Below are 27,831 nucleotides of genomic sequence, written 5' to 3' on the forward strand. Positions count from 1 at the left end.
TGTTACTTACTTGCATTTTTGTATTTCCTAGTTCCCGCTGTGGAAGACTCCGGCATTCCAGCTCCTGGCTCCTCGCTCCTCCACTGCTTATCCTGCCTCAATAAACCTTTGTTTCCTTTTTGCATTTTTGCCCTCGTTCTGAGTCTGTTTTTGGGGTCCACTCCAGTGGTACACAACAAAAACACCCCAAATGGCAACCTGTGTAACCTAATAGTCTCTATAAAGTCCACACACACCTCCACCTTTTTTGTTTGCTCGTGTTTCAAATACAAATTTGAAGTTGGGAGGGGTCAATTCCACTAGCACTGCATTACCTGTGTTTTGGTCAAGCCATGATTCAGTTAAAAACATAAAGTCAAGATTAGAAGACGAAATAAAATGATTAATAATTAAAAAAAGTTTTTGTTACATAAAGATCTGACAGTGAGCACAGCAAGTTTCAAATTAGTTTCAGTAGGATGAATGTTATCTTCTTACAGGGAATGCTCTGAACTACTCTTTGAATTTCTGTGTGTCTGATTCCAGTTAAACTACAACAGAAATGTCTTCTTGTGTTAACTTGGTCTACAGTATGTATGAGTATAGAGATCTAGCTCCATCGAATGGCCCCAGCCTGATATTACCTAAAGAAAGAATGCATAAGAAAGACAAGTAATTTAACCAAAGAGTTTATTGAAATATTGCTGGTTTTCAGATTGTAGAATGTGATGATTGACTTCCAGATGGCGGAAAGAGACACTTTTATATTGATAACATTGTACTTTCTTATAAAATATCAAATTTTGAACTTTGTCATTTCAATTAGTGACTAAACCCTATTACTCACCATATTTAAACAAATTTTGCATTTATGAATATTCATTTTAACTGCCCCACCACCTGTATTAAATATTTATCTGAGAGTTCACGATAATACAGTAAGTAATATTTGTAATGTCATTGCTGGCTGGTGTTGATGGTAATACTGAATTCTTCAAGAAGATAAATTCCCATCCAAAGTGCAGATTGACCGTTTCCTGAAAATAACCAAAAGTACAGTACTGTACAGTACAGAATGTTTCTTGTAAAAACTTTCAACTCACACTCAAACTACTCAAACTAATACATGCATACATAGTACACATGTATATATACATAAACATACTTGGTCCAGGAATCAGCATGTTGTGGGCGAGGAGAGCTAGACACTATGCCACAGTTCAGCCACTTTCTAATCAATCAAAGTGAGACTATTACCTGGTTTGTTCCACATCTTCAATAGTTTCTGGTAAACGCACATTTCTTGTCTCTGGGAGAAGAGCAGCTACGATCCCTCCAGCAACAGCCAAGACACAGAACACGGTGCTGGGCAAATGTACCCAGAACTCCTCCAGGAGCAGGATCATGGGTGACACAGACACACCAATACGGGCCATGAATGAACAGTAACCCAGTCCATTCTGCCTGTTAACACACATGTTAACACCTGTTAACACATATGTGCTTATATTTAAATATATTACAGTTTAGGTTAAAGTGCATATGAGACGTTTTCATATTTTTGCTAATTATAACCTGGTTTGGTGGTATAGTACCCGTGGTTAATAATTAGCAGTTTTACATAAATTACATTTGTGGAAGAAATGTTGAGAACATATAACACCAATGGGAGAAAAGTGATCCCTCTGCCGACGTCATGAACACTGAAAACTCCATCCTATGACGGTCCCTGGTGTCCAGTTCTCTCTCCCTCATAAACTCAAGGCTGCGGGAAGCGGGGGTGGTGGGTGTGCAGCAGCACCCCCTAGTGGCGAAAGGGAGATATTTTCATTTTTGTTCTTAAATTGTCAGACTATATTAAAGTGTATATGTCAGTAAAATGTTGAATTTCAATCTATTTATATTTAAAATGTATTTTGAATATGCTATAGGCTAAGAGGGATTAAAAAAACAAAAACAAAAAATCAGATCGGTTTGTTTCTAATGTTCATGAGCTGAGCGCAGGGACGCAGTACGTACAGTGCAGCTCTCCTTTGCGTGGCAAATCTATTATCACGCAGGTAAATTGGACTCAAATGCAACACAAGTATACAGGCAACAAACTCTTAGTGAATAACGGAACGTGTCCTCTAACAGGTAATGTATAACGATAACTCAGACTGAAAATATAACAGAGGAATGTATGATATAAAATGTGAACAGAAATATCCTCCAAGACTGGGAAATACACTAGTAAGAAATGAACTGGGAGAAAACTCAGGAACAGGGATAACAAACAGGGAAAAACACAGAATTGCAGAAGCTGCAAACAGATCAGATTCAGGGGTAATACAGGGGTTTCAGAAACTGAGGTTCTGGTTTTCAGGAGCTTGAGAGTACGTCTTTACAGGTCTACAATCAGGCAAAGACTGAGGGAGCAGAGGGAGTATATATAGACTGGGCCTGGGCTGATTACAGAATGAGGGGCAGCTGTAGGGAAAGGAGGGAGGTGGCAAAAGGAGGACCGGAACAGACTCAGAAATGGAACTGGACTGGGGAAAACAGTAAACAAAAAGACAGAACTGTGACATCTATGGAGTAAGAAAGCTTTCAAAAATATTAGTTTAGTCAGTTTGGTCGTGTTTGGTGTAAACTGGGACATTTCTGCATCCCGAGGAACTTTTAGTCGCATTTCATGCGAGAAATGCAGCTGAAATGAAGGTTAAGACTGACTGATGCTCACTGTGGCTGTAGCCGTGAATGTTTTAATCTAAACATACAGAGAACGCCGATATTTGCTAAATAGCCCTGGAATAACGTTACATCTGATGTTCGCCCACTGGCTACCACCAAGTTATCTAACATATAGGTGCAATTTCCCATTCAAAGGAGGTATTTCTACACAATATTACACAGCAGCGTTCGGTTCCCGAATTCAAGACATTTTTACAATAAATTTTAATTAACCCACTTGTTGGTCGCTGTTGTAGCTTCTTGTGCTATTACTCTGTTTTTACCCTCTGCTACAAACTTAAGCATGCGCAGTCTTGATCTTGATCAATGTTTCTTCTGCTCGATAAATAATGTCTGTGAAGTGATGACGTATTTTTGACAGTAAAATTCCGTCTGTGAATTCCGTATTTGTACTGATGAAAGCGAATTCATAAATTTTCATTTTGTAATTGTAATTCTTGACGTCGTAATTTTTCATTTCGTATTCTGATGGATAAAATACACACAATATATTTTATGTACGACTGGACTCATTTGAGAGTTTACAAATATTTGTTTTATGCGCAACTACAGCCAAATATGCACGGATTTCCCAAATATGCACAGATTTCTATTCTATACGAATGTTTTTGAAAGCTTTCTTACTCCATACAAATCAAACCAAAAACACCGTGCTAAAATGAATGCTAAAATACGTAAAATGGGCAAAATATTTCACCAAAGTATTATATAACACTGGAAGACGCCAGGCCAACTGTAACTGCTTAAATGTGTCACACTAGAACCAGTTACACCCGCAAGCGGCAATGAAGGGCCTTAGCCTGTGGTTAGGTCTTATACATTTACCTGGAACATGTGTTCAGTATGAAATGCAATTTCTAGATTTAAATTATAACCTGTTGGTCTTTAAAATTATAAAATATAATATATATAATTAATACAATAAGATGAGTTTTTGTTAAACTTAGTAACTTAATAATGCTTCAACATTTAAATAACAATGTGATTAATCACGATTAATCATATTTCAAAAGTGTGATTCATTGTTTGACTGCACTAGTTTATTTATATCTCCTTTTAGTTGTCACAAGATTCTATGTTTGTAGGGCTGTGTAACTCATGCTTCATACTATTTAGAGATTTGTTACATTCTTGTTATTTGCTTTACTTACATTGTGCAGACTTAACTTTTTAACTTTTTAGTAGAAATAGACATGGAAAATGCCACTGACCTGAGAACAGTGGGGTAAAGTTCTGCTGTCAACAAAAACAAACATGTGAAAGCTCCTTCTGAGAACATCTTTCCCAGTGCCCCCAGAGCAGTTCGAATCACCCCCTTTTCTGCAATGAAACCACACTTGTTACATTTAGTGTTTAAATATTTTGTAAGAATTGTTTTTTATTTTACCTTTGGGTATAAACATGTTGATGAAAATACACAGTCCTGTCATAATGAGCGTTCCTGATTGACAGAACCTTCGACCGAATCTGTTCACAGTGAAAAAGACCATCAGTTTAGCTGGAATTTCTATGGCACTGTAGATGAACTGTGTCATATGAAGGTTCACACCGAAACCTTCTATGTTTAGACTGATCCCATAGTAACTACAAGCAACTCCAAACCTAGGAACAAAAACTGAATTTTAGAATACTGCATAGCTAGATTTCACTCATGTCTTAGTTGCATGTACAAACCACACAATTCCAGTGAACAGAGCTAGTCTTCTCAATGTGGGTGTCCTAACAAGGTCCACATAGGAGTATTTTCTGTTTTCATCTTCAACAATAATTACTTTGCTCAGAACCTTGAAATGAAAAATAATGTATGTGGATGATCTTTGTCCACAGATCACAGATAATGACGAGTGTTACCTCTGGCTTTAGGTCGGACATAAACTTCTCTCTGTGGTTCACTTTGGCGCACATGCTCAGATAGTAATGAGCCCTTTTCACCTTCCCAGTGCTGATCAGCCATCGTGCAGATTCTGGGACCCACCTGGAATATTTTTCACTTTTAATGTCATTGCAATAACACACATTTTCATAGAGTTGTATCTTGACTTTTCTAGTCAGCACATTGCTCCAAAACTCAGCTCATAATTAATTCCTGTGACAGTATTTTGGTCACATCATCATATTGAGATTCACTATTTCTCTGTTCAATGCAACTGCTCTAAAACAAAGGCTTTTTCCAACTGGTTAGTGTCAGATTGAGTTGCAATTGGATTTAATCAATCACAGTGTAGTGTAAACTTTGAGAAGTAACAGATTACTGTGTTTATCTTTGTTTTACAATAGAAAATACAGTGTATATGAATCATTATCAAATCTAAAATGTGATCTAGCTCTAAGATCTAATTGTATGTTGACTTTTTGAGCCTTACCACAAACAGATTATTGCCATAAGCAGTGGGCTTGTAGTCGCTGCAACAAGATTCCTCCAGTCATTCACAAAGTATGCAATAATAGGTAATAAAAATCATTCCCAGACTCCAGTCCAAGCTCAAAAGCACGGCCACAAGCGGTCGGTGTTTGATGTCCACCCATTCAAGACCTGAAAATATGATATAACACTCTTATCATTTTGAACTCCAGAAAAAAATTTTACAAAAAAAAGAAAAAAGTTGACACTCACAAATCACCACAGTGATAATGCTGATTCCTGCTAGCCCACATCCGGTCAAGAATCTCATTATGGAAAACATAACAAAATTGCTGGAGTACGCACTTGCAAATCCAAATATGGTGGCAACAATGTATGATGACAGAAGTGTTTTCTTCCTGCCAAATCTAAAATATTATATAAAATTATTTTCATTGCATGAACAACATGTTAATAAACATGGAAAAGATGTGAATCCTGATACCTGTCACTGAAATAACCAAACACTGCTGACCCAAGCATCACTCCAGTGAAGAAGATTGTAACAATGGCTTTGTTTAGTCTGACGTTATCACAAACAAAGATCCCACTATAGCATACAATGAAATCAATATAAGTGTATATATTTAAAGTTATGTCTCAGAGAATTAATACGGTTACCTCAGTGGCCAGTGTAGACTGGAAGGTGGTCCTGTCATACACCCATCCATGTTGGCATGGCACAGTGACTGAACTACTTACATTTGTAGAGTTAAACAAAAAACGATACTGCAGCTCTGCAAACATTTCACATGAGTTTGGTTCTCCATCTTCACGCACAGGGATAGCAATCTTGATTTTCTGAGCCAAAGATAAATTTGTGAATTCATCACTGTCGTCCAAACCGCTGATATCACAGTGGTGTCCTGGGAGAGCCGCAATGAAATTATTTAAAATAAAGTGAAAAGGCAAAGTAATTCGACCAATCACAAGCAAAATGAGGGTTCTGATCTGAAATCTTCCAAAGCCGTTCACCTCAGCGATGATGTTGTCAAACTTCATGTTTAAATGACACAGTGAGCAGAGTAAAGCACGGTATTGTCAAGTGTTGACAAATGTGTGTGGTGAAAAAGTAATAGGAAGGTAACACATTTCAAACACTTAATAAATCATCAGCTAAACTTGTCAAAACTGGACAGAGGTGAAATACAGGCTCACTGCGGACTGTACGGGCGTATGCCACTGCAAGGACTGTACAAAGTATGGCGCTGCAGACTGTACGGGCTCACTGTGGACTTTACAGCCATATGGCACCACAGGCATGTTGTCAGCTGTTCATTATTAAACACCCATTTATATTATAACTTTAAGCAGCATTTTATGTCTTTGTCTTGAACCATGAGCTGTCTTACATAACAGTAACACAATCAGCTATGTTCCTATGAGACAAAATATACTTTTTATCAGTCTAATTAATTAAACAATCAAATGAAAAAAAATAGTTGATAAGTTAGCTGATTAATCAATATGAAAATATCCTGTTAGTTAAATAGTTAAATATGAAAATATTATGTTAGCCCTAATGACAAACTGATTTTTGATAGTTTTATGCTTTTCTTAATGGTTTCAGTTGGGAACCACATGCACATAAAAAACATACATGCCAGATACTCCGTTCTTTGAGTGTTACTTAACACTATTTAATCTGTATTCCATCGCAACTATTTTCGTGTATATTTTCTATAATATATCCATTGGATGGCTCTGACTTTTCTCTGGTTTCATGATTCCTCAGGGCTTTGTCCCTCTTCTTCAGCCCTTAGTGAATTTCTTCATTAGATTCCCTCCTGAAAAAGTTGACTTATTATCATTGTGTTTGAAGAAAGAGTGGTTAATGGTTGACTGTGGAAATTTCAGGTCTTTTACTTTGGTTTCTCAATGTCTTCAATAAACTCAGGGAGTCTCCGGTTTAATGTTTCAGGCAGCAGGAGGGTCACAAGACCTGAGGTGACTGCCACAGTGCAGTATATAACTGATGGGAGGAGATGCCACACGTCTTCCAGTAGGGCGATGAGAGGTGAGATGGACACACCCAGTCGAGCCACAAAGGACGTGTAGCCTAGACCATTCTGCCTGAAAGTGCATGTCATTCATTGTGAATTATAAAGAGTACAGTGTAAACATGTTAAGATCCTTTAACTGATCCAAGATCTCACCTGACCACTGTGGGATAGAGCTCAGCCGTATAAAGAAATGCAATTGTAAATGAAGCTTCAGACATGGCTTTCCCAAGAACTGCTACAATAGTGCGAACAAGCCATTTATCTGAAAAAAGAGTTCAAATTTGAATATCTAACCGGTGTAGTATTGTTACAGATACAAAATCTACCTTGTGTGACAAATATATTAATAAAGAGACAAAGCCCAGTCATGATCAGCGTTAATATCTCTCCAGGTCTTCGACCAATTTTCTCCAAGAAGAAATAGACACCAATCTTCATGGGCATCTCAATTGATGCAAAGATAAACTGTGTGAGGTAGGGATTCAATCCAAACCCGGTAATATTCAAGCTTATTCCATAGTATGTAAAAGCAACTCCAAACCTGGGAAATACAGGAAACACTCAAAGGACAATTCTAAAACTTAATTGTGATATCTACATCTAAAAATACAATGATGGCTCTGATATTTTGGTTAACCTATATATCGGACCGATATTTACACTTTACACACAGCACATTGGCTATCAGCCTTGACTCTTCAGAACAGGTCAGAACAATACAATACAATACAATATATATATATATATATATATATATATATATATATATATATATATATATATATATATATATATATATATATATATATGTTTTGGCCAACTTGCTGCCTAAAGTGTACACATAAAGCTTTATTTGAAAACTTTAATGCGAAAAGATAATTGTATAAAATATGACTAAGCAACTCTCTTAGAGGTTAGTGGTGAAAAAGAGCTGTGGGCTAACTACTGTAAGTTTCAGTTACATAATTTGGGAAAATAATTTAAACTGGCTCTACATGTCAGAAATATACCAGTGAAAAACACATGAGAAGTTTTGTCATATTGAAGACGTTCAGTGTGTTGATATCTCTCTCAATCAATACTCACCACATTATTCCAGAACAAATAGCTAGCTTTCTAATGCGTGGGGTTTTAAAAAGGTTTATGATAGTATACTTCTTGTCTCTTGTTTCAGTTTCTGCAACTTCTAACAATGTCTGCAAAATATTTTAAAAAGTCAGTCATTTATAAATGTTCAACTGGAAATGAACAGATGCTACCTTTGGTGTAATTGTTGACAAACATTTAGCTCTGTTGTTCATCTCAGCACATTTTTTTATATAATAATGTGCCTCATCAGCCCTGCCCCTGGCCATCAGCCATCTAGCAGACTCAGGAAGCCACCTGAAATTAAAAAGAAGTCTTTAAATCACACATATTATACATACAGGAACTGAAAACTGACAACAGGCCTTCATCGCCAACTCTGAATTTCCGTCAGGAGCAATTAATTTTGCATAATATAGGACCTTTAACCCTTGTGTCTTAGGGAAATACAGTATGTGTACTTGAAGGTAAATTTATCATAATCACTTTGCCTGTGGTTGTTCGTCTGCCATGAAAATTCACACAGACGTGTGTTTTTACAGGTTTTTAGACATATGTGAGCTTCATCCCAATTTGTATGTGAGTTTCATCTCAATTGTTGTGAGAAGTTTTGCAGACACTGACCGTGTTTCCAATGACTTCTATTATAAATGCATTAAGGTGAAAATAATTTAGACTTTTTTTCTCTCTCTCTCTGTCTGCAGTAAACCAAATTAATTTTATAAAAAAAATATGTTTTGCCTACTTTTAGTCCCTCCCCCATGACCCCCACTGTCACCCTACACAAAACATAGTCATATTTAAAAATATTTGCCTGGAAAACCAAATAAAAAGAGAAAGTCACAAAAAATGGATTGGATGTGTCGGTAGTGAATATTTCTTTGAGTGTGAAAAAATTGTTTCTGTGGCTTTTCAAATCTGAAGTGCTATGTCCTTAAGTAAAAACAGCATATATGTAAACAAAGCAATTGAAAAAAACTAAGAAATAAAAAAAATAAAAAAATAAAAAATAAATAAATCATGAAGATAAGCATTTATTTTAAAGCGAAGGCTTCAAATTTTATGTTTTAACCCACATTATATTGATTTGCATAGTCTGATGTGATGTAATAGATGGAAGCAAACATACCTTGTGAAAAAGATGAGGAAAAAATCTGAACTTTGGAAATTTACAAAAAAAAAAATTGATTTTAGACCACAGTGACAAGAAATTTAAGAAACTAGGTGAAATTTGTGATCAAATGCATAGATTAGACTGTGGGCTGCATGTTCAGTCTTAAATGACCTGGTTTGGGGGGTGTGGGAGAGGTGTATGGGGCACAGGAAATATGTTAAAATGGCTGCTCATCAAAAACATCAATTTAGGGGCTGGCTGAAAAAAAAAATAAAATAAAAATAAAATAATAATCCATAAATTATAGCCAAAATAAAACAACACATTTACAATAGTCGTCTATGGGAGAAATCAGCATGGCCAAAACCTTTTTGTTCAAACTGACAGTAAACCACTTCCCATTGATTGTTCGTGTGTCAGTCAGTCACGAGGATATTAGGAAAAGTCAAATTTCTTTTCATTTTTTGGAGGTCCACGTATATCCCAATATATGTCAATACAGCAATAATAGAGATATGGATTTAAAGGCTCATGGAAAATGTGGTAAAAAACATTCTTACATTTTACACAATTGTATGTAGTTTTAAACAGGAAAACATAAAATAAAAGGCAAAAACATGTTTAGGCTTTTAAGGGGATTGAAAAAAGTTGGCATTTTATAATAGGAGTGTATGGAGCGCAACACAACAAACTGGCTTTATGCAAAAACAAAAAAATGCACCAGTCAATCTTCTCACTAATTATCCACTGCCAGTCACACTGATAACAGCCAGAGTAAAAAAAAATATAGGCTATATGTTTTTTATTATAGAATTATTACTTATAATTCAAATTTGCCTCTATGTGGTATTGGGCACAAAATGTCCCCAAAAAAGTTAATTATATAATGGTAATGTATAGAGTCAATATGTCCCTTTCAGGAAAAAAAATAATCTTTGAGAAATATTAATCTTGGTGATTTTATGGCAGTTTAAAAACAGAAGTAGACCATTTGTACAAAACACTCCCACACATGTACATACCGTTTCAACAAGGCACAAGGGTTAAAGTGCGTGTGACAGGTTTTTATGATTCTCTTATTTTGACTTAATTTGGTGGGATAATACCTGTTGTGAAATTATAGTTTTACACCAATGAAGAAGCAATTTGTGAAGAAATGTTGAAAAATAAGTTGAAAATTACAGGATGTAAAAAATTACAGGAGAGTTTGTCAGATAAAAATGTTTGTGTACATTAGAGGAGTTTTGGCCCAGTGTACCCCATGGTTTCTAGGTAAATCACAAATAAACTATATTACCCGGGACTGTAGTTAATGTATCTAAATACCTCCATGCAAATATAGCCAGCAGAAGAGGTGAAGTCACCACCAAAATGAGCATTCTCCAGTCGGTGACCAGGTAGGCCAGTAACACCAGAAGCCAGTTTCCAATGGTCCAGTCCAAGCTTATGATGATACCAGAGAATGTCCTGTGTTCAATACTGAACCACTCCACATCTGAAATATAGAAGGACACACCATGACGAAATCTGAGTTTACACACCATAATATTTGCATATTAATGCCATAGACTGTATATATAAATGGACATAGCTAACCCACTATCCGCCATGTTACAAATAGGAAGTGAGCATGTGGGCGCTTCAAGTTCAATGTCACTGCTGCTGTGAGCCTTGTCATTTTGGTTTGAAAATGTTCATATTAATCTGCTCTACATGATCCTGGTGGGGTTTTTGTTTGTTTGTTTGTTTGTTTGTTTGTTTTTTTGCTATTTTGTCTGTTAAAAATGTCTTTTCATAATACAGAGCCTGGTTCCAAATTCGCTCCTGAAACCACTAGCAGTGTGCACTTCATTTCAATGGAGCTGGGTGCTTTGGGTGACATCACACTCGCTTAGTCCACTTCTTGAAACCGTCTACGAGCATGTTCACACGAGAACACTTGCGGGTAAAAACGGCAAAATCTTTTATTGGAAGTGCCTTTCATTTAGACAGTGATGGCGTTTTTGGGGCTTAAAAACGCAAAAATCTGAAACCACCCTATAGAGTGGAAAAGTTGAATATGCTCCACCATAGCGTTTCCACACTGCCCAAGACGCAAAACTCTGGTCAGATCTGTTCACGTCATGTACGCGTTTATGTCACACCGCCACCTAGCGTCACCATCTAACGTCACCACCTAGCCGCCTGGCATGCATACCCAATCGAATTCCACACACTTTTGCGTCACCTTATGCACGCAGATTTCTTCCCAAAGATGTGACACCACTTTTGCATCTTCTGTTCAGACCGTCATCATATAAACATAGCCTATGATTGATGTTTTGCAGGTGATGTTTTCAACTTTCCCGCGGGGTGTAAAGCTAACTGAAAGCACTAAGTTACTCTGTTAGAAGCTCTTTTACTCAAGTTAGACTTAATCTGAGCTTTATTTTAACACAATCTGCTGCTTTAGTTGGAACTACAACAGATGAGCTGATTTGTATTATCTAACAAGTCTCGCGCACATAAAATTATAGTCACAAGCTAGCTAGCATTAACCAATAGTTTTTCAGTTAGTCACTCTCTTTATGTTCAAAATCAAACACGTGTTTAGGTGTTTGATTGTTTGATAGGTGTAAACCATGAACACTTAGATAGATAGATTTTTTTTTTTTTTTTTACAATGGCCTGAATGCTGTATGAGTTGCGGAACTTCTGATTAATGGTTTTCTATGGCAAAATGTCTGTGGAAATGTATCGCGTATTCTCCACCAGCTTCATATGTCTGCCTTTCCCATCACTAAATCTTCAACTAACAAGATCGACAAAGGACATATTCTGTCCATGAAGAATTTATCCACAACTATCAAGGTAAGAAAGACAAAAGCTTAAAGGCGGACAACGACTAGCATTAGTGAACTACTCCTGAGCAAAACTTATGGTCAAGAATAACATAAGTAATAAGTAATTCATTAATAGGTAACTTGGTAACTTGTTAACTTAGATTGATTCTAAAATTCAAATTAAAAAGATTTCATGGTGTAGATATTAGCATAGATAGATTTGTGCCGTTCAAATGCTACAGATATTCAGAAATTCCATGTCTAGCATTCAAACGGCACAAATCTCCTCATCTATGCTAAAATCGAAAACATGAAATTGATTTTTTATTTTAATTCTAGAATCAATCTGAGTTAACAAGTTACTGATGTTTTATTCATAACCGTAACGTTAGTTTTGCTCAGGAGTAGTTCACCAATGCTAGTCGTTGTTTGCCTTTAAGCTTTCATCTTTCTCACCTTGATAGTTGTGGATAAATTCATAATGGAAGAACCTTGTGGACCTTGTTGGTTGAAGATTTGGTGATGGGGCAGATTTATGAAGCTGGTGGAGAATACATAAGACATTTCCACAGATATTTTGCCATAGAAAAGCAATAACCGGAAGTTCCACAACTTTATCGGGCGGGACTTCCAGTCATTGTGAAAAGGTCTATTGATCACAGGCTCCTGAAAATGTGTTGTTTAAATCTATTTTGTATTTTTTCTTGAGTTTTCACGTGATCTTAAAACTTTTTTTTTGTCTGTGTTTGCTAATGTTTGTATTGTGTCACCATGGTAACTACTGCTAAATGTTTAGTACACTCCCAGCATGATGTCACGGTAAAATATCAATATATACTACAAAATAAGTCCAACTTACTTAAAACAATAGAAATTATACTTATTCCAGCCAGGGAGATCCCGGTGAAGAACCTCATGATTGAAAACATGACATAAGATGTGGAAAAGGCACTTAAAATAGCAAACGTCAGTGAGCAGATATAGGATACAAGCAGAAGGCGACGGCGACCAAATCTGTTCATGAAAGAAAAGATACGATAAATAGTTGGTATGCGACTTGTGTTTTGACAATGTTATTTTTTACATAAAGTAAAAGTGTAGCAACAAGAACTTACCTGTCACTCAGAAATCCAAATAGAGGGGCTCCACACATCACCCCAATGAAAAAGATTGTGGCTGTTGCTTTGTTCATCCCCTTTCGGCTGCACACCAGGTCCCACTGCAAGTAAACCAGTGTCTCTTGAATTCTATACAAACTAGAGTGGTGTGCGGTTATGCTCCTTTGATGTACGGGATACCACAGGGATCTGTTATAGGCCCTATTCTTTTTTCTTTATATCTATTACCCCTGGGTTCAATATCCCACTTAAGAAAAGAGATGGTTTTGTTTCAAACTCACTTCAAATGTGGTTGACTGATTTAGAAGCAAGGATGAGACAAAATTTTCTGCACTTTAATGAGTCTAAAATGGAGGTCATGGGGTTTGGGCCTAGTTTTGCTTGAGTAGTCTCTATTAATTTTGGAAACCCCAGTTTTTTTTTTGTAAACTGTAAATGAATGTAAACATGATAGCCAAAGGACCAGATTTTTTTCCACCTTAGGCAGCTGGCTAAAGTTAAGCACCTTCTGGCATGTCAGCACTTTGAACCAGTGATCCACGCCTTTGTAACCACCCGGCTGGATTACTGTAACGCACTTTATTTTGGGGTGAGTCAGTCCTCCATTTCTCGACTGCAACTAGTCCAAAATGCGGCTGCACGTCTTTTAATTGACACTCGAAAATATGAGAACATCACCCCCATTTTATCCTCCCTTCACTGGCTGCTTGTGTACTTAAGGATCCATGCTTTTATTTGTTTGTAAGTGTTTGATTGATGCTGCCCCGCTGTTGCTCTCTGAACTCCTCCTTCACTCCTGCACAGTCGCTCAGGTTGGCTCCTCCTGAGTGTGCCAAAGACCAGCTGGAAGCTCAGAGGGGATAGAGCTTTTGTGGTGGCTGCACCTAAACTGTGGAATGAGCTGCCACATTAGACAGGCCTCTTCAGTACCTGTTTTTCAATGTCTTCTTAAAACGCACTCTCTTCTTAAAATGTTCTTGTTCACTTTGACTTTTGACACAGTTTGAAATGTTGACATTTTATTTGTTTTTATTAGATTCTCTTTTTATTCATGTTGTTTTTATTGTTTTTCTTTTTAATTATGTTCTGTAGCACTTTGGTCAACCTGTGTTGTTTTTAAAGTGCATTATAAATAAAGTTGCAGTTGCAGTAGAGATAGACTGATATTATTCCAGATACCAAGAAAACACCCGTGACATGTTTGAATGATCATCAAGCTGTGCGACTCACATCTGTTTTAATAAAAACTTTTGAATGTCTGGTGCTGGATTTTATTAAAGTCACACCCTGGTGTGTGGAACTGCTTTAGTTTGTGTACAGACAGAATAGGAACATTGAAGACGCTACCTCTTTTGCTTTGAACTCTTTCTATGTTCATTGATAGCTGTCTTTAATTCTCTTGTACCAGTCAGACTTGTTCACAAACTGGTGTCTCTTGGTTTGGTGACGCTATAACATTACATCCAAATAGAGGAAAGTTTTAAATAGGGTGGTCCGCTCAAAAAGAAATGCTGATTTTTAAACTGAGCCCTTCAGCTCACACGTGACCCCTCTGGCCATCTTGACAGAGACATGTTTGAGCTTCTTGTTTCAGATATTGCTTGATTGTAAAAATGTAAGACATTTTGTTGCTAACAGCTTCTTCCCACACACTGTTTTAAGCTTGAACAATGCACTTTGGACTTTGATGTAGCATTTTAATATTTTGGCTCATTAATCTTTGTACCTTGTTTATTTCACAGTGGTTGTATGGTTGTTTTTTAATCTCATGGTGCACTTTGAGCTTTACGCTTTTCCATTTTGTTTTTAACTATGAATGTCAAATAAACTAACCCAAAAAATGGGCTTAAGTTATAGTGGCACTTTTTAGTGAATTGGCCTTAAATCTCAAGAAGAGGCCGGTATTTGCTTTGAGCCACCCAGCTGCTCATAAAGAATATGCATAATGCTTTATTTGAACACTTGAGTACAAAGAGGGTACTGCACAGAATGTGACTACACTGCTCTTATCCATTTTGTGCTAAAATAGGGTTGTGAATGAGTTTACAGTAAATTCAAATTACATAATGCATGGAAAATAATCGAAACTGGCCCTACATGTTGGCCCAAAAATATGTGCAGACTTTTTAGCCACTTGTTACTCTGGATTCTCAACAGTCCGAATCAACATTGGCCATGAAAAAAACATTATCAGTTGATCTCTATTACAAATGCGTATATTGAGCGTATACTTCTTACCTCTGTGGCTATTGTAGATTTAAAAGTGCTGTTGTCATAGACCCAGCCGTTCTGACACTCCACAGCCAGCGTAATATTGCTGCTGTTGAATCCAGACAAATACTGATACTGAGGTTTTGAATACATCTGGCAGGAGCTTGGAGAACTCCCATGGGCATCAAAGGGGACCCCCACACTGAGCTGTTGTTCCAAAGTTAGATTCTGGAAGAGCTCTCCGTCATCTAGAGCGCTGATGTTGCAGTGATGAGAAGGAACTGCAGCCATAAAGTTATTCAGCAGAAAATGGCATGGTACAGTGATGCGAGAAAGAATCTGGATCAAAACTAAATGTATTTGAAATTTTCCAAATCCATTTATGTCAGAAAGTATACTGTCAAATTTCATTGTGCTGCTTTTCCAGGAGACACAGAAGACAACGAGTTCTATTGTCTGAAGGCAAACTGGAGTTCTGACCAACAGTAAAATGTAAATGATTTAACAACAAAAAAATAAATAACTCAAGATTACTCTATTGTATAGACAGAGAATGACCTCTACCCCTTACAGTAAACCTTTTGGACTTTTAGAAGTTTTTAACCATGTAGTTGTTTCCACTCATCATGCACTCACTCAAAGCTGTATTTAGAGTGCTTGGTGCATGTTTTTAATTTGAATTGCTTATTTTCAAGAGATAATTTTGCAGATTATCTCCCATTTTAAACACCACCAATATACGCCCATTGCTTCTACAATTGTATTTTCTCAATCACTGCTCTGTGATTCAGTGGTGGAAGAAGTACATTTAACAATTTTTTGTTAAAAGTAAAAGTACAGATACCAGAAAAAAAAAAAAAAAAACTCAAGTAAAAGTAATGGTATCACATAAAAAAAAATCTACCAAAAGTACCTGTTCAAAAATGTAGTGACATATAAAGTACAGATGTTCTCAGATACAGTGAAGCATAGTGTCCATTTTAAAATCTAAAAGTACAGATACCTAAAAATCTTACTACTTTTACTTCATTACCTTCCTTACCTTACCTATATTTTGTTACTTTTTTAAAAATTGTTTTTGCTATTTAGGTTTTTTGTTTTAGTGATATAATGTGTTTCAGTATTATTGTTTATTGTTTAGATTTTCTTCAGCAATATTAAACACTTAAAAATGTGTTATCGTGATAGGCCTACCGCCACACATTATCAGAACTGCTACTGAGAATATGGTGGATGAATTGTGTCATTTGTCTTTAGGGCGTGCTGTGACAGTGGGGGCTGGATCACGAACACCTCTTCACTCTCATCTTAAATATCAGACAAAATGAGCTCCATCATGACAGAGACGAGCCAACCACTGTCCATATACAAATACAGTACTACAACTTCAGAGATGAAAAACTGACAAATAACTCCAGTCAGGTAAGCAACATTTATGGCTATTACAAATAGATATTTTAACCTATGATGCAACAACAAGTACAGGTTTTATGTGCTATATAGATCAGTCAGTATGAAGAAGAAAAAGGCTGCATGCCAAATATCATTAAATATCCATCATTATATTCACTCTCTCTAGTGCAGAAAGGTCTAAGTGTATCTAGTCACAATGAATACACTATATTTGAACCACAGGGAGAACACACATTTAACCATAATAATGCAAAATGTCCATAAATATTTGTCCATACTTAGAACAAACTAAATAATATAAAATGTATAGTACTTGATTATTATGAAAAGCCCTACTTACACAAGTTTTATATTATATAATAGAAATATGTGTAATTTGAATTATATAATTATTGTTATAAACGCCCATAGCAACATAGTAACATGTATATTTATTAACTTATATTTATGCAGTAAAATTGCAGTTGTGTTAGATTTTGATGATGTCATGGCAAGATCTGTGGACCTCATCTTCAGGGGGGACCAAAGGAGCTCGAGGTCACTCATCTGTCAAAGAGGCAGCAGCTCCGTTTCCATAGAAACACAGCCAATGATTAAGGTTTTAGCCTTAAATGGAAACAGAACTAAAGTTAGGCCTGACAGGGACCACTGTGCACAATGAAGGGGAACCAAGAGCCACAAGACATGTGGGCAAAGCAAGGCCTAAGCTGTGGATGTCCAGCCATGCTGAAATGTGTATTACACATATTACCTAACTTCATCTAGAGTGGTATTTTTATTCTATAAACATAACTGTTATCTAATATGCCAAACTTATAGTGGTTTAGTGGTTTTGTTAAAAGAACAGAAATACATATTTTGCTTGGCTGTAGCATACCTTTAAAATTCCCATTTTGGCAAAGTACTTACTTGAAAAGAATACTATGAATAATATCTCATTCTCATTGTTTTTACACAAGGAATATATAGGATATTGTTATTTTTTGAACAAAATTTAAAGGTACATATTGTGAACTCTTGCAGGTATAAAAAAAGAACTGCAGTCATAACTGAACCTGGGTTGCCATTGCCTTAACCTTAAAGCTGAGGACACAGGGGTTTTCTCATTCCCAAAATGCACATGTGACACAGTCACACAGTGAGCTGCAGAGGCTCTGCCATCTTTTCCTGTAGAACTATTTAACAGGGAACTGAAAGAACAGCAATAACTAACAGCTCTGATTATTGACTGGCAGCAGATGCTGGGGTTTTGGTACTTAGTATTGCTGTTTTTTAGATTCTAGAGTGTGATATTATTATAACTCACATCTACAGATTCACAAATGTTGAACCTGATCATTTAAGTGATTGGAGCACAAAATCAGCATTTACATTGTAAATAATAATCATAATAATCATAATAATCATAATAATAATATGTATACAAAGATTAAGGTTTCTGTTTGTCATGGGAACTGGCAACCCAAATGTTAGACTCATGTGATGGTCATGAGTTTTTGATCGGGTAACAAGCTTGAGAACTATAACACCAAATGAAAATATAACCATCTTGTTTATTTCATCATTATTAAAATAAAATACAATACTAAAAAAAAACACATATATCTAACATATCTATTTAATATCTGAGCGGATACAGATATTTACAGGTTAGAGTTAATTTAAAGTTTAGCATGTGAATTGTGATCTTAACTACTCAGGGGCGACATCTACTGGATACATTGCATAATGGCAGCATTAGGCTAACATGGGCAACATTCAGCAATATATCTTTCACAACAACCTTGGTTTTCATACTGGATTACCAGCTGTAGTTTGAAAATAACTCCTAAATGTTTCAAATGGTACACATTTTGTTCTCTGTTTGCACAAACCAGGAAAAAAAAAAAATCATCTATTTTATTGAGTCATGTGGTAGGCTGATGTTTTAGTGGGAGATGTGCTGAGGTCTCTACAGCTTTCACAAACAGTGCAGGAGGTATATGCAGTTTTATTTCCCCTGAAAAAATGAATTTGCCTCATTCTTTAATATGCATAGCACTTGGGCAAACCACATTAGGAAAGTGCATTCCGGTGCCTGGGGACCCATCTACAGATCTTTTTCGCATTTATTAATTAAGGAGTTAAGGACTACTACAGTAATGAAGAAAGATTTTTAAAAAGTGAAATATGCTAAAGGTAGATAATCTGTATTTGTAATAAATTTAATAAAGGTATTTCAAAAAGTATGTTAATGAGTTAAGAATGGGCATACAGATAACCCCTATTCACACAACTAATTCTTGTGAAGCCATGTTAGATGTTGTTACTGCATCAAAACATACCTGGAGTTGTGTTTTGTTTCATTCACAAGTTTGAGTAATTCTGGATTATTGGGCTGTTTACATCTCCAAAGCTATAAAAATGCTCTGTTCCACCTTGTGATGTCGTGAAGCAGTAGTTTTCAAGTTAACAGCTCCTTTGACCTTTAGTTTAGTAGAGATTGACAATTCCAGGGCTGAAAATATCCATATGATTCTACAGGAGGTATATGGAGTTCACAGTTCACACTTCCTGTATTACCATATGACATGAGAAAAATTCAAAATATGCAGGGTTGTGTGTTAATGAAACAAAACAAAACCCAACTCCAGGTATGTTTGCGATGAGGAAACAACATTATAACATAGTCCAGAAAATAGTGCAATATGGGCCCTTTAATCGGTTGTGACATGAAGAGTGGGAACAAGAGTCTGCTGAATAAATATGACCTCAGAAAACAGCCACCGATTGTTTTGCTTATGCTCTTGGATGAGAACGTTGTTTCCCCATCACATACCATTCCATTTACAGCGTTGGCAGCTTGAGTGAAATGCCAAAGCCGATCTGTTCTTCCTATTGAGGAAAAAGTCCCTTCAATAAACATATTGACTGTGAATATGAAGTTCAAATTATAGGTGTACTTTGCAGCCTTCTGGTGGAGGATCCGCCTTCTTCTTGTCTCTATGGAGCTGTTATTGTTGTCAGGAATGTTTCACAGTCCAGCTTTTTCTCATTTTATAAAAAATAATAATACATCAGACTTATATTGTGCTTTTTTGGACACTGCTTTATAAACAATAGGAAACAATATGAAATGATTGGGGGGTGTTCTACATATAGGCCTATTTCTATGGTGGAATTTGTCTGTGGTTACCATGGTGACACGATGCATGATTAGCAAACACAGCCAAAAAAAAAAACTTTGAAGATAGTGTGGAAACTCAAGAAATAATAATAATAATAATAATAATAATAATAATAATAATAATAATAATAGTAATAATTTAAACAGCATGTTTGCTGGAACCTGTTGTTGTGTCTTTACTACATCATATAAATGTAAATCATGATTGATCTCGAAGCAAGATCAATTTGTGAATCCTAATTTTTTACTTGCATGCATCACTGCAACATAAAATATCAGTATGCAGGCAGATAGCCTACAGGTAAAACCAATAACTCGGGAAGTGATTCAGCTTAAATAAATAGATCCACTTAGATACTACACCTGTGATCAGTTCATTCATGGTCCTGTTTAGGTGTTTGATTTTTAACAAAACGGTGAGAGTGACTAGCGGAAAAACTGTTGGCTAATAAGTAATTTTATGAGTGAGACTTGTAGTTGTAAGTGCACAAATGAGTTCACCTGTTGTAGCTCCAACTAAACCAGCTCTTTCTAGTCAGATTATATTCAAATTTAACAAGCCTCAGACAGAGCAGTGCTTACAGTTAGCATCACAACCCCAGGGAAAGTATCAATAAAAAACAAAAGAAAAGAATGGTGGAAATCATGGGGGAAATACCAGATTTGACAGGTGAGTTTTTATTAGTGATTTATTGAATTCCAGGTGGTTATATTTCTCTAAAATACCTTAAAAAACATATATTTGTACAGTGAGCAGGGTCACCGGTCCACAGATCTGACCTGTAACGTGGCCTGGTGGTATCAGCTTGTCTCCAGAGATCGATAGTTTCATACTATAGAGTGAAACATTTCAGTCAAAACAACATCTCCACTGACGGGCAGATGGTATACTCTCAGAAAAGTTACATGGTGCAGCTTTAAATGTATAAATGTATGTTAATAGTTTATATTGTCAAACTCTTCAGGTCTCAGAGAGCAACTTTTTGTAAAACTCCAAATGGATCCAGACTCTGAAGACCAAAGTGACACTGAGAAAACAGAGGCATGGTCTGGGTCAGAAAGCTCCCAGGAGGACAGCTGCCGCGTCTCAGATATGAAGCCAGAATCTTGTAATAGTGAAGAAGATACTGAAAACCTCCCAATGAACTCATCATCCTCTCACGTCCCCAAGCCTGACAGTGAACCCAAAGAATGCTGGGAAATGGAGTCTGAGGAACACTTAAGTGAAAGAGAAGAGAATGTTTTCTATAGGGAGCGTGAAGTTGACAAGAGTGAATCAAGTGAGTTACATATGCAAAAATCATACAGTTTTGTAATTTACCACAATGACTTGGTCTGTCACAATAACAAATTTTGAAATATGATACATTGCTGAAGTAAATATAGATGATAAACAATAATATTGAAATGCATTTGTCACTGACACAAAAACCCAAGACCAGATTTAAACCACAAAAACAAATGTACGTAAATGTACAATATTATTTAAAAGTAGCAGAATGAAACACTGGTACTTAATTTGCATCTTTAATAAGTCATAGAAGTTATTAATTCAGCCTTCTGTGGCTTAGTTCTTATCATATAGCCAAAAAATAACTACAAATGTTCCAGTAGGGCAAAGAAAGTGTACACACACTAAATACTGACCCCACAAAAAATATTGTTCCAGCTTTGATATATTGAAGTCGATAGTAATTATCTTGACAGGCCTAACAATGACAGTCTGACAGTCTCTTTCCCCCTGCACGTCTCAAGGTCCTACCCGTGACATGGTCCTGGCCTTGACCCTTCACCCAGGGGAAGAGGAACCACGGGGACCAGCTGGTAATAGCCAAAGCGCCGGGACGGAGAGCCCAAGGGTGCATTCATCAGAAGGAGGAGGGAGCAGTGACGCACCTACTGCCTGCGTCTCCTTTGGAATCTCAGAAGAGGGTGCTGAGCAGGCACAGAGGTGGGATTCGGGGTCTGACACAAATCTGTGCAGACCGACCCGGCACAGGACAAGGCACACACGTGAGTACCTGTCTTAATCTATGTTATATGATATTGCATATATGAAGTCAGGAGTGGGGAAAAGTGTGCACTAAATGTTTACTGTTATGTTTTATTGATATTGAAGTGATTAATAACATTGGATTGCATTATATTTTAACCCAGTGTTGCATGCATTGTAATTTGAATATGTAAAAATGTAAAAAACAAAACAAAAACAAACAAGCTCTATGGTTGCAGGTTATTTTTATGCTGTAATACATGTTCTATTTAAGGTGGACTTGCAGGGAGAATTCCCATTGCTGTAATAGTCAGAGCAGGATAAGAATAAAATATGACCATATGATGAGGGTGGCAGAAACTCTTTGACAGACACCAGCATGTGTCCCCTGGCCTGTCACTTGATCCCTTTTCCAATCGTAACAGTCCCATGGTGAGCTCCTCACTTTCCTGGCCTCTTGGGCTCACCGAAGTTAGCTGTAAGCAAATATGATGCTTTTATTAGTGCACTTACAAGGCCAGGAACAATGTTTTTCTAGTTCGTAGTCCGGAGATTATAAAAAAAATCTCAGGTCAAATGACCCTCTGATGCGTGCACAATCATAAATCATTTAAAAATACTACAGCTCTAATTCATCACTCCTTACTTCCGTTCTGCTTCTTGTCTTTTATTGTCTCTTCTCAGGGCTCAGCCAATCAGAGAGACATGTCAAGGAGACCAAGTCCAAATGCAAAAGCATTCGCTCTTCTTCTAACTCATGCACCCAACCCTCGCAATAAAGGAGTCTTGTTGTTCAAGAAACGTCAGCAAAGGGTTGAGAACTTTACCTTCATAAGCTACGGAACCGGTGAGAACATTGACAGTGAAGACCAAACAGAAGAAACTGAAGATTTAACTGAGTACCACTTTGTATCAACAAGTGATTCTGAGTTAGAGGAAGAGAATTCTGTTTACCACCAGCAGTGTCAATATAGTTGGAATTGGAGAAGTCAGCACAAGATGGAAGGTCTGCCAGAAACACAGGGAAAGGGTGCTTTGATGTTTGCTCAACGCCGAAAACGCATGGATGAAATTGTGTCAGAGCATGAAGAACTGAGGAGTAAAGGATTACCAGTCGAAGGTCCAGCACCAGAACCAGAACCCACAGCACCTCCAAAAATGTATGAGCCTAATGAAACATATGTGTACAGCGCCCAGGATAACTACACAGAGCAGCCTGTCAGCTACCAGGAGGACTCCAACGCCTCCAAACCGTTGGTGCCCAACAGAACTGCGAAGCCATTCCTTGGATTTCAAGCGAATGCACCTCCACCTGCCAGACATAGTGTGGTTGTGCCAGTTACTCCTGCGAAGAAGAAGCCTGAGCCTAAATTTAAAGTTCCTGTACCCGTACCAAGCAACACAAGCCCCAAGGTCTGGTCCCCAACTAGTGACGTCATAGCCTCAAGAGATGAAAGAATATCAGTGCCAGCGATCAAGACTGGCATCCTACCTGAAACAAAAAGAAAAGGCTCAAGTAAACAGTCTCCACCAGAACAGAAAGCAAATCTTCAAAACAAGGGTGACCGAAGATCTTTTATCGAATGTGAGGAAGACTGCTTTAGTTTGGGAGCTGAAGCGTGTAACTTTATGCAACCTAAACCCATCAAACTTAAGAATCCACCTCCAGTTGCACCCAAACCAACTATCAACCCAGCCTGCCCACCTTGGATGGTTAAAGAAGATCCCTATATTCCACCAAGAAATCCCCAGCCATCCCCTGCTGCCATTGGACCCCATAGTCAGAATTACTTACAGCCGCATGACCGGGCCAAACCTCAACAGATGTCTAACCAGTGGGCACAGGATCAAACACCGGCAAGACTTCAAACATCCACCAACATGTCTTCTCAGCTTCAGCCCCAGCCAACTGCAAATAGCTGGAGTCTTGAACAATCCCGATCTCCCGTGAGTATGCAGGCCAGGGGTCCCACCTACAGCCCACAGGCCCCTCCTCCCCAATCGAGTGCCCCAAATTCTGTTGCATCTTGTCCATCGCAGCCAGAGAAGACTCACAGAGGCCAAAGTAGTTCCCTATCCGGTAAAGGTGTGGAGTTGTTTGCCAAAAGACAGTCTCGAATGGAGAAGTTTGTGGTTGATGCCGAACCGAAACAGGTTAGCAAACCCAGGGCCCCATCCCCGACCTCATCTCTGCCAAATTCATGGAGGTACTCATCTAATATCCGAGCTCCACCTCCTGTAGGTTACAATCCTCTTCTTACACCTTTTTATCCCCCGGCAGCAGCGAAACAACCCCCCTCAACGAGTCCTAAAATTAAACCCAAACAGACCAAACCAAAACCTAAACAAGCCACGAAGCACCTTAACGCTCTAGATATCATGAAACACCAGCCTTATCAATTGGACTCAGCTCTTTTTACATACGAAAAAGTCCCTGAGATCAAAGCCCCCAGCCCCAAACCATCTCCCACCCCCACGAAATCTGAGCCAAGAAAAGTTATAAAGCACAAGATAGGGCCTGCACGTTCTCCACGAAGTATCTCTAAGAGTGAAACCACAAAGCCTGATGTTCTCACAGTTGACAAGCAAATGGATGTGAATCTGTCTGTATCACCTGTTTTGAATCACGTTAGCACCAAGCAAGAAACCAGTAACCGCCCAGCCAGCACAACCTCTCAGCACTCCTCTCTCTCCTCTATCAGTGACAGTTTAGCAGCGGCTTTCTCCCCTGCGTCTCTCATTGCTAGAGGCGTGCGTCAAATGGCTCCTCGGCCAAAGTTTTCGGCTAAGAAGCAGGTAGCAGAAGGCAAACAGTGGAAGCCTGTTGCTATGCTGCACTAAGCCGGGGTCTGTATATGGTCATGTTTGGATTCAGTCAGGAATAGGATGAGGGGTTAGAGTTGCAACCATTCACTTTTAATTATAACATATAGCACTGGTTAGTATCTAGCTTGCAGTGGTGGAAAAACTACTACGTTTTGTTACTTAAATAAAAGTACAGGTACTGAAACAAAAGAAGTATTCAAGTAAAAGTAAAAGTATCACATGAAAAAATCGACTTAAACTAAAAGCATCAAAGAACCACTTTAAAAATGTATATAAAAAGTAAAAAGTAAGTATTTCATGCAGATTTTGAGATCTAAAAAAGCTTCAGATGATTTTGATAAAGATTTGTTCAACAGAAACAACTGAATCAATCAATTTTTCTAGGTTAGCTGTTTTATTTGTATTTTTTTTTTTTTTTTTTGTTTGCTCAAATTATGAACTTGATCAAAATAACCCCCTAATTTCAGCAGGTCTTAAACAATCATAAAAAATATGTTTACTTTTTAGTTCTGTTAAAAAATGTAGTGGAGTAAAAAGGACAGATACCTGCGTTCAAATGTAGTGAAGTAAAAGTAAAAAGTACCCACCTTAAATTCTACTTAAATAAAGTACAGGTGCCTTTTTACTTTACTACTTTTACTTTGTTATATTCCACCACTGCCAACTTCACACAGTAATTTATTGTATTCTGTAAATATAGTGAGACATTTTTTGAAACACACAGGATAGTGTTTTAACTGGACGAATCCAGAATGGTGATTTAGTGCTGTAAAAGTTTAAAAGATTTAGGATTTATTTTAGTTTATGACGCTCAGGAAACAAATGTGCAATAATGCCTGCTCCCTTTACGCCGTTGTTTATTGTTTTGTTGTTGGAATACAGCTGCATACAACATTCATATTAGCATAGAACCCGCTTCTCTTTCCCCCTGATCAAAAAGTGTTTGTAATGTTTTGTTGTTCTCACATATAACACTGTATTAATTTAGCAACTGTAAATGCACTTCTTTTCAAATGCATACAAGTAGCATTTGCTTCCGTCTCATTCCAATCTTAAAGTATCACAACAGCGCAAAGGAAATCAAAGCCAGTTGTGATTAAAAATGTGATGAACTGATAACTAGTGTCAGTTCAGGTCATTTCAGCCACTTTCTGCCTGTATTGTTGAAAAAGATTTAGTGGGGAGTTACTCAAAAGCAAGTTAAAAAAGAATCATCTCAATCAAGGAATGTGTATTTTTCTTTTTCAAGCGTCTCTGTTGCACTTGGTCTTGTTCCCAGCACTATTAAAGCACCATTAAATTTCTCTTTCTGTCTTTTTCTTTTTCTTATTTGATGTCACTCCTTTTGCTTTTCACTCTTTTGAATGAAGCGCTGCATGCACACAAGCACTATGGTATATTTTTATGTAGTCGGCTATGCACCTAAAGCTACAACTGAGTAGTATAAAGAGCTTCACTAATTGATTACTTTATACAGCTAAATCTAAAAGTGCTATGAGTTGACCACTAGAGGGAGATCTGAACTTCTGTTTCTGCAGTTTGATGGTGCCTGCCAAAAGGAAAAACCAACAAACTCTGAAACATTTCTATGTTTAGCTGAAGTATGTTGGCTGAACTTACATGAGAGTAACTTGAAGCATTAGGTAAAATTACAACATACCTGGGTGGTTATTTTCATGGCATTTCTTGGCGCAGAGGTGCTACCTGAGGAAAAGTCATATCCTATTTAAACAGGAAATCCCAATAACAACATGCTTAGCTCGCCCAGGACAATTGGGGAGAATGCAAAATACAAATATAGGCTAGTTATATAACTAGTTTTATAAAGTTAATTGATTTTTTTTTTCTTTTTGGATGCTCTAGGGTCCATAGGCTGTTAGCACAAATAATAGGCTTACATTTTATATTGAATGTTGCAATATTGTAATTGTAATATCCTGAAAGTCGAAACATAATACACGTTGAATTAATGTTGGTCAAAGGTTTAATCTGGTGACTCAATTTAACCCAGGATAAATTGGATAAATTGAAAACAAACAAACAAACAAAAAACCTAGACCTATAGCCCATTGACATTTGCTTCAAACAGAATCATATGAATCACTGCCTTCCCTTTTTGATTCATACTCTGGTGTAGGCTTACAGGTGAGTTACACTTCACTGTCACCTACTGTTAAGATCCAGCAGCGCACCAGAGCTTTAAAAACACAACGCGCCCCATGAAAGGTCACTAACGCCGTCTGATTTTAGGTGTTTGGTCGAAGTCGCTCCGTGAGTTTGCCCAGGCTGGGTGGTGTGTCTTCTCCTGGTCTGTCTCCCGCCCTGGGAACACCCGCTTCTGCCGCACCCCGGAGACAGGCGTCCCTTCAGGAAAAGCCGTTCAAGCTTCCAACTCCATGGGAGGCTGCGGCCAGGAGCCCCATTGGCTCGGTGGATGAGGCGTTCATGTTTCCGAGCGCCCCGTCATCTATTGTATCGAGTGTGAATGCAGCCGGGCACCGCAGGTCTCTGCCAGAGCCCCCGGAAGAATGGAAGCGCAGGGTCGCTCTTGATCCTGCACCTGTCACCAGAGGTCATTATCAAGTCGCTCCAGCTTTCCAGGCACCATGCACCAGCAGGACATTTACACCTGAGAGAAGGGCTTTTTTTGGACACCCCAGACCAGCGCAGCCTCCTAGGGCTTCTGCTAATGTCATAAGACCAAACATCTATCCATATTCTGCCTCCTATGGCCCAATAAGAAATCCATACTATTATTAAGAGTCAGACTGACAAAAGCCTATAGCCAACTATTAATAGCCTATATTTTAATGCTGGGCCCATAATTCAACAACACAGAGCCTCATCTTAAGCCCCCTGCCCGATGGTTCAATTCCCACTCACATGTAGTCTTTCTGTGTGGTGTGTGCATGTTCTCCAAGTGTCTGCACAAGTCATAGGCTTTTGTCATGATTATCATGATAATA

At 37.6% G+C, this 27,831-nt stretch overlaps 2 protein-coding genes and 1 pseudogene across 2 annotated transcripts; 1 reads left to right on the top strand and 2 right to left on the bottom strand.

Annotated features, from left to right (window-relative positions):
- Nucleotides 1-689: 689 nt before the first annotated feature.
- Nucleotides 690-6,115, bottom strand: LOC110165273 (solute carrier family 22 member 7-like; annotated as a pseudogene).
- An 860-nt stretch (nucleotides 6,116-6,975) lies between these two features.
- On the bottom strand, nucleotides 6,976-15,878 carry LOC110165272 (solute carrier family 22 member 7-like). The gene is made up of 9 exons (XM_020930439.2): nucleotides 15,495-15,878; nucleotides 13,254-13,357; nucleotides 12,998-13,152; nucleotides 10,643-10,811; nucleotides 8,376-8,499; nucleotides 8,203-8,312; nucleotides 7,443-7,657; nucleotides 7,270-7,378; nucleotides 6,976-7,186 (listed from the first exon to the last, which is right to left on the bottom strand). Exons 1-9 carry the CDS (start codon nucleotides 15,876-15,878, stop codon nucleotides 6,976-6,978), a joined length of 1,581 nt encoding a protein of 526 aa, XP_020786098.2.
- Nucleotides 15,879-21,043: 5,165 nt separating this feature from the next.
- On the top strand, nucleotides 21,044-26,171 carry synpo2b (synaptopodin 2b). Its single transcript, XM_055158492.1, is given in 4 exon segments — nucleotides 21,044-21,326; nucleotides 21,802-22,059; nucleotides 22,724-22,779; nucleotides 22,781-26,171. Coding segments are annotated over 4 exon segments (2,697 nt in total). The 3' UTR covers nucleotides 24,881-26,171.
- Nucleotides 26,172-27,831: the final 1,660 nt, after the last annotated feature.

This window comes from Boleophthalmus pectinirostris, unplaced genomic scaffold (assembly GCF_026225935.1).
Source record: "Boleophthalmus pectinirostris isolate CB_2022bp ecotype Guang Dong unplaced genomic scaffold, ASM2622593v1 HiC_scaffold_22, whole genome shotgun sequence".
Taxonomy (NCBI): domain Eukaryota; kingdom Metazoa; phylum Chordata; class Actinopteri; order Gobiiformes; family Gobiidae; genus Boleophthalmus; species Boleophthalmus pectinirostris.

Coding starts and splice junctions, on each gene's coding strand:
- LOC110165272 (XM_020930439.2), bottom strand. CDS start 15,878: ATGAAATTTGACAGTATACTTTCTGACATAAATGGATTTGGAAAATTT. Junction 7,658..8,202: donor ATTTGTTCTGGAATAATGTG/GTGAGTATTGAT, acceptor TGTATTTCCCAG/GTTTGGAGTTGCTTTTACAT. Junction 7,187..7,269: donor CTCTATCCCACAGTGGTCAG/GTGAGATCTTGG, acceptor ATGCACTTTCAG/GCAGAATGGTCTAGGCTACA.